The 6,641-nt window shown below is 40.7% G+C and overlaps 1 protein-coding gene across 1 annotated transcript; it reads left to right on the top strand.

The window, feature by feature from the left end:
- The first annotated feature begins 998 nt into the window (after nt 1-998).
- LOC137710181 (polygalacturonase 1 beta-like protein 2) lies at nt 999-3,231 on the top strand. Its single transcript, XM_068449129.2, has 2 exons — nt 999-1,129; nt 1,263-3,231. Exons 1-2 carry the CDS (start codon nt 1,082-1,084, stop codon nt 3,105-3,107), a joined length of 1,893 nt encoding a protein of 630 aa, XP_068305230.2. The 5' UTR covers nt 999-1,081; the 3' UTR covers nt 3,108-3,231.
- Nucleotides 3,232-6,641: the final 3,410 nt, after the last annotated feature.

The following is a 6,641-nucleotide window of genomic DNA, read 5'->3' as shown; positions in this document are numbered from 1 at the left end:
CAATCCTTGACTTTCAGATATTTCGACGAAAATATCGACAATTTTGTTGATATTTTAAACACTGGATCTAGGCAAGAAGAACTTGTCGAATACTGACGGATATGAAGAAGATCGATCTCCAATGATTCAGCTATGCATAATAGTAGATAAGAGTCACTAATAGAAGAACAATTAATTACATGGCACAGGTACACCATTATGGTGTCCCATGCTAATGAAATAAAGACATGTGTAAGTTGTTAACTTTTGTCCAGTATGTGTTTCATTTTGCATAGAATATTACGTGACGATGTACCCATGTCATATAAGTGCGTCCTCCGCTAATAGCAGCTAAGAGTCATCATCAAACAAGGTTGGCCAAAATCACAAAGGCAAATCATAATGAAGTCCTTCAACTTTGAGGTGGAAATTTAGAGAAAGCGTTTTTGGAGAATGATGAAAATGAGGGATGAGCAGGGAGGTGACCCTTTTTTTTTTTTTTGGGGTCAGAACAAAAAAGAAGTGATTGTGAATTGAAAACTGGCAAAGACTCAGATCAAGTCCCACAAGAGACTAGTTATTATTACGAAAAATATGAACAAGAACAATGAGGGGTTTCTCCTCCCCTCTTCCTCTTGAGTTTTCCTTCTCTTTTTTCATTCAATTTTATTTTTCTAACATTAATAAAGCAATAGACAAAAATAAAAAAAGTGAGTACGAAAAATGAGAAATTGGGAATCACTCCCCTAGTGATATTTGAGAACTGTTCCCAAATGAAAAACCAACACTTCTACTTCATATGTGCTTTGTACTTTTCCATATAATATGCATATTCAAAATTTCAAATTAGTAATGTCACATCTACCGTTTCTTTATCTGCACTTTTATCTGCAGAGTGCAGACTTATACATTGCTGGATATGTGTCCAGTTCTATATGCATAAGTGCTTTTGCAATAAAGCAAAAGTTTGCCCAAAGCAAAGCATATAGCACTCAGAAAAAGCAAGCCACTGTAGTACCTCTTCAGCTATATATATTCACTGAAAAACCCTATTTCTCACTCCTCTCTCTCCCTCTCTCTCTCTCTCTCTTCCCTCCACAAGATGAAAATCTTCCTCTTGTTCTTCTTCTTATTATTCTCACTTTTCCAGGTAAGAAAAATATTGCAAACAACAAAATTCATATTTCACTTATAGTTTATAATGCTTGTTCATGCAAATTTATATACACACATACATACATCTTCCAAACCCTAATTAACTTCATTTTTGCATGTGCATGCAGGTCTCAGTAGCGAGCACAAGCAATGAAACTACAAACAACCCTTTCACGCCCAAAGCCTCACTAAACCGCTATTGGGACACCCACATTTCCAACAACCTCCCAAAACCCGCCTTCCTCTTCGCCAAAGCGTCCAAACTCGACCCAGTCAACTCAACGATTCTCACCAAACTCGCCGCTCAAAACTCACTCTCCTCCCACTTCACCTCCTTCTGCTCCCTAGCCAACCTCTGCTGCTCCTTCGACTCCTCCGCCGAAACCCACAAACAAGACATCGCCACCCGCCACCCCAAAAACGCAAACTTCGCCGTCTACGCCGACAAGAACTTCGCCAACTACGGCTCCTCCCAACTCGGTGGAGTCGACTCGTTCAAGAACTACTCGGAAGAGTTGAACTCGCCCCGAGACTCGTTCAAGAAGTACAGCAAGGGCTCCCATTCGCACTCGGAGAAGTTCACGTCCTACGCCCACGATGCCAACGTCGCAAACTCCAACTTCACCAGCTACGGCGCCGACTCGGGCGGTGGTTCGGGCGAGTTCACCAGCTACGACGACCGAGTCAACGTTCCTAGGCTCGGATTCACATCCTACGACTCGAACACCAGCGGCCACCGTCTCTCCTTCACCGGGTACGGCCACGACACCAACTCGGGCTCTGAATCTTTCGCCACCTACGGAAAATCAGGCAATTCTAACCCGAACCAGTTCACCAGGTACGCCGAAGGTTCGAACATAATAGGGTCGGGTTTCACGGGTTACGGAGAGTCCGGGAACGGCCAAAACGATTCGTTTACAGGGTATGGGCAATCCGGTAATAACCCACACAACAATTTCAAGAGCTACGGCGCCGGCGGGAATACTGGGCTCGATGGGTTCTCCAATTACCGGAGCTGGGCGAATGTCGGCGACGATACGTTTCAGTCGTATGCGAGAAAATCGAATTCCGGGAAAGTGAGATTCTCGAATTACGGGAAATCGTTCAACCCTGGAAACGACTCATTCAAAGAGTACGGAGCCGGGTCGAAGGGTCGGACCACCGTCGGGTTCAAAACGTACGGTTTGGGTCGGAGTTTCAAAGAGTATGCCAAAAACGGCGTCACTTTTGCAGAGTATAACGATTTGAGCAGGGTGGGAGCCCATTCGACTGAAAAGGAGTCTAGTGGCAGTGCTGTAAATAAGTGGGTTGAGCCCGGCAAGTTCTTCAGGGAATCAATGTTGAGGCAGGGGAATGTAATGGTCATGCCCGACATTAGGGACCGAATGCCGGAAAGGTCGTTTTTACCCCGGGGGATTTTGTCGAAATTACCTTTTTCGACGTTGAGGATGTCGGAGATTAAGGAGATATTTCACGCACCGGAGAACTCCGCCATGGAGCGCGTGCTGACTAACGCGCTGGCCGAATGTGAGAGGGATCCGAGCCCGGGCGAAACCAAGCGGTGCGTGGGATCGGTCGAGGACATGATTGACTTTGCAGTTTCGGTCCTCGACCGCAATGTGGTGGTCCGGACCACCGAAAATGTGAGCGGATCAAAGCGGAAGGTGATGATCGGAGCAGTCAGTAGAATCAACGGCGGAAATATAACCAAATCGGTTTCGTGTCATCAAAGTTTGTATCCCTACTTACTGTATTACTGCCACTCCGTGCCTAGGGTTAGGGTTTATGAGGCTGATATCCTTGATGTGGAGAGTAAGAGCAAGATCAATCATGGTGTTGCCATTTGTCACATTGACACGTCATCGTGGAGTCCGGGACATGGTGCATTCGTGGCACTGGGGTCCAGTCCGGGAAAAATTGAAGTCTGCCACTGGATATTCGAGAACGACATGACATGGACAATTGCGGATTAAGGACTGATGACACTGTTTTGTCTTCCATGTTACACTGAGATTTATTGTGGTAATTAAGAAGCTTTTTGGTTCGGTGATTTCATTGTTTTATATATGGTTAAAGTTTGGGAGTTTGTTCGTTCAATGTCTGCTTTTCTTTTGCTTTTAATTTTTAACAGACAAATGCTTTGATTTCACACGAATCATTGATCGAGTTAGCTAGCTAGTTTTGGCTCTTAAATCTTACTACTTAATTGAGTTTGAATTCATGCTTTCATCCAAACCGGGCAATCATAGATAGATAATTGATTTTTGTTCATTGATTTTCTTTAAATCATTTGATCAGTTAAAAATTGAAAGGAGTGTGTGATAAGTAAAACTGAGTGTGTGTATTAAGAATAAGAGCATAAGGCAAAACACCTCCAATGCATATGGGACTTAAAACTCATGTTTGGGTTTTGAGGCAAAAGTGAGACCCAAATTTGGGTCTTTGCATTGGAGGAGAAAATACTGGACTCAAAACTCATATTTGGTTTTGACAATTTAGTTATGTGCATTGGAGCTTATTGGACTCAAAACTCAAATCTCAATTTTTGTGGTTGAATAAAATTTTCCTAGTTGGCATGAGCGCCAGCTTGAACTCAAATCTCATTTAAAACTCAAATTTGGGTCTCACTTTATCTCAGAACTCATATTTAAATTTTAAAGTTCATGTACATTGGAGATGTTTTACTTTGTATTTATACTCAAATCTCATAACATATCATATTGCCTAATTATTTTATATGCATTCTGAGCTAGGACACCTTGACATTACATAATAAAAAGTAATATAAACAAGCCATGCACAAACACAAAGGAAAAAGAGTTGCAACAAGAAAAAGGAGCGAAAAGGGGGTGAGATAAATAAAGGAGGTAGACAAATATTTATAAAGAAGAGATTGAGATACTAAATCAAAAGATATATAGAAGAATGAAGATCAATATGATCTGAAGGAAGGAAGGAACAAAATCTTTGCTGGATATATATGTGCCACATTCTACGTATCATCACGAGAAATTTTTTAAGTGCGTCAGGAACACAGCCTAGCATACTAAATATAATAATATAATTAGTTGGAGTTCTTAGGTCATCTCTAACCTAAGGGTCCAGAGGGTTGAAAATAGTTCGAAAATCATCTCCAACCAAGAGCCAAACCAAAGGGCTTGTGGGCTCCATTGGAAAAAAGGGCCAACCGGCCCCGGGCCGGGCTCCCATTCAAACCCCAACGGCTAGTTGACGTCTGTTACCGTTGGTTTTTTATTACTATTTTTATTTTGGCCAAAATATTTTTAAAAAATTCTCATTTTTTCCTATAAATACTTAAACCATTCCTACACCATTCGTCACAAATTTTTCACTATTTCAATTCTCATATTTTCTTACCTCTTCCAATAATATTTCCTTCAATTTTTTCAATAATTTTCAAATGGCCTCATCTGCAATGAAAGGTAGGGCTTGGACCCGAAAAGAAGATGAAGCTCTTTGCGGGGCTTATAGATGGGTGTCAGAAGATAGTGTGAGGGGGAGTTCTCAAACAAGTGAAGGTGTTTGGACTCATGTGTCCAAACAATACTTAGAGTTATACAAAGGCACCACTCCACCGAATACCCGAAACCATGAGAGTTGTTCATCAAGATGGAAGAAACATCTTCAGCCAAGTTTGAACAAATGGCATCAAGCACTGTTAGCAGCCGCAAGTAGACATGAAAGCGGTGCTAATTGCTATGACGAAGTAAGTGTTTTCACAATTTATTTCAAATATTTAATTATATTACATTTAATTTCATAAATTAATTTCCTTTAATTTTTGTAATTATATTTTCTAGCTACGACGAGCGAAAGAATTGTATATGGAAGGCAGCTCGAAACCCTTTCAGTTTCACGGTTGTTGGGAAATTTGTAAAGGGTGGGTGTTATTTGAAGATCCACCTCAACATAGAGTAGGTCCTACGCGGGTGATAGGAACTACATCCTCAGCTGTAGATATGGATGAATATGGATCTCCTACCATTCAACAAACAAAGGTAGAAAATCTGTCTTCGGGTGAAGGTTCTATACCTAGGGTTATGGGACCAAACAAGGCTCGAAGGTTGAAGGAAAAGGGCAAGGCAACAGATGATTACACCGCTCAACAGGAAGTGGCGGCCTCATTGCGATTAATGGTGGAGTAAAATGCCTTTGTTGCAGAAGAAAGGAACTGTAGACATAATGAACGGGCCAAACAAATAAAAGAATAGATGGATGATAAGAATATGGAAAGGAACACTTTGAATTACACTCCAATGAGTAAGTCCTATTTTGATAGAAAAAAAAAAGAAGAAATTATGACTTGGCGGCAGTTGTTTACCTCCTACTATACTTCTGCAATAGCGGATGATGAAGATAATAATGATTTTAGATATTAAATTTAAATTGTTGTAGTTTTTAAATATAAGTTGTAGTTTTTAAATTTAAATAATAAATTATGTTTGGCTCTCGGTTGAAGAAGGTTTTTTGTGACTGGGCTAAAACGAGCCCTATGACCTTTTGATCCTCGGTTGGAGATGGTAAGAAATATGACTCTGCACTATTCATTAAAATATTAATTTATTGGAGAACCAAATGACTAAAACAAACCCTCTAACCAACTTTCGATTAGAAATAACCTTAGTGTACTGAGCCGTATTCCCAGTGTACTGAACTGTATTGCTAGTCTACTGACAAATCTCTACCCATCAGGGCCATCACTCTAGAACTCTCCAAGCTAGTGACGGTTCAAAGTCTGCTAAGACAGCTGAAGGAGCTAGGTAGCAGTCTAGACACTCTAAGACTGCTACTATTGCGCGTGTTGAGAACATTTGAGTGTGCATGCGATGCAATAAAAAATAAAAGCAGATATATACGCTGTCCTCGCATGCAAACTTTTGCAGCTTTTTTTTGGCCTTCGAGTGTGCACCGAAAGAAAAAAAACTGCACCATCATGCATTTGCATCAAATACTCAAAGTCCTAGCTGCTGCTGGTGGCCGTGGCACAGTTTGGCCTTTGTGGCATGATAAGAAGCCAATGTCGGGACCGACCAGGCCCACTAACCAGATATGGCAATATCCTACATTATTCATTAACATAACATGAAAGGATAAAAAAATTTAAATGTTTGAGTTTAACCCTTAATGAGTTAGGGTTAAAACGGGTCACGGGTGGACCCGTTAGCTAGTCATCCATTAACAAACAAGTCATTTAGAGGTAGAGTTAATATGGGCTCACAATGGTCATCTGACAGAATTGAGATCTTTTTCGAATTTATGTCTAGAGTTGATGGACTCGGAAATTCAGATCACTAATTTTAAATTTTACAGTCCTTATTAGCCCATCCTACTGGATTTTCCCACACAAAACCAACCCCTTGAAAGGTCCGAATCTCTCTCTCTCTCTTGAACGATCCAAATTTTCAGATCCGTTAGTTCCGGACATAGAAATTTGAAGAGGATCTTTTTATATTTCTCATTAAGATAATACATGTTATATAATAATT

The sequence above is a fragment of the Pyrus communis genome, chromosome 6 (assembly GCF_041283825.1).
Source record: "Pyrus communis isolate YQ-2024b chromosome 6, ASM4128382v1, whole genome shotgun sequence".
NCBI lineage: Eukaryota > Viridiplantae > Streptophyta > Magnoliopsida > Rosales > Rosaceae > Pyrus > Pyrus communis.
The sequence above is the reverse complement of the archived record's forward strand: the minus strand, read 5'-3'. Positions and strand labels throughout refer to the sequence as shown.

What these genes read in the sequence shown, in the direction of transcription:
- LOC137710181 (XM_068449129.2), top strand. Translation starts at nt 1,082, where the DNA reads ATGAAAATCTTCCTCTTGTTCTTCTTCTTATTATTCTCACTTTTCCAG. An exon ending in TATTATTCTCACTTTTCCAG is followed by an intron (nt 1,130 to 1,262) that starts GTAAGAAAAATA and finishes ATGTGCATGCAG; the next exon opens with GTCTCAGTAGCGAGCACAAG.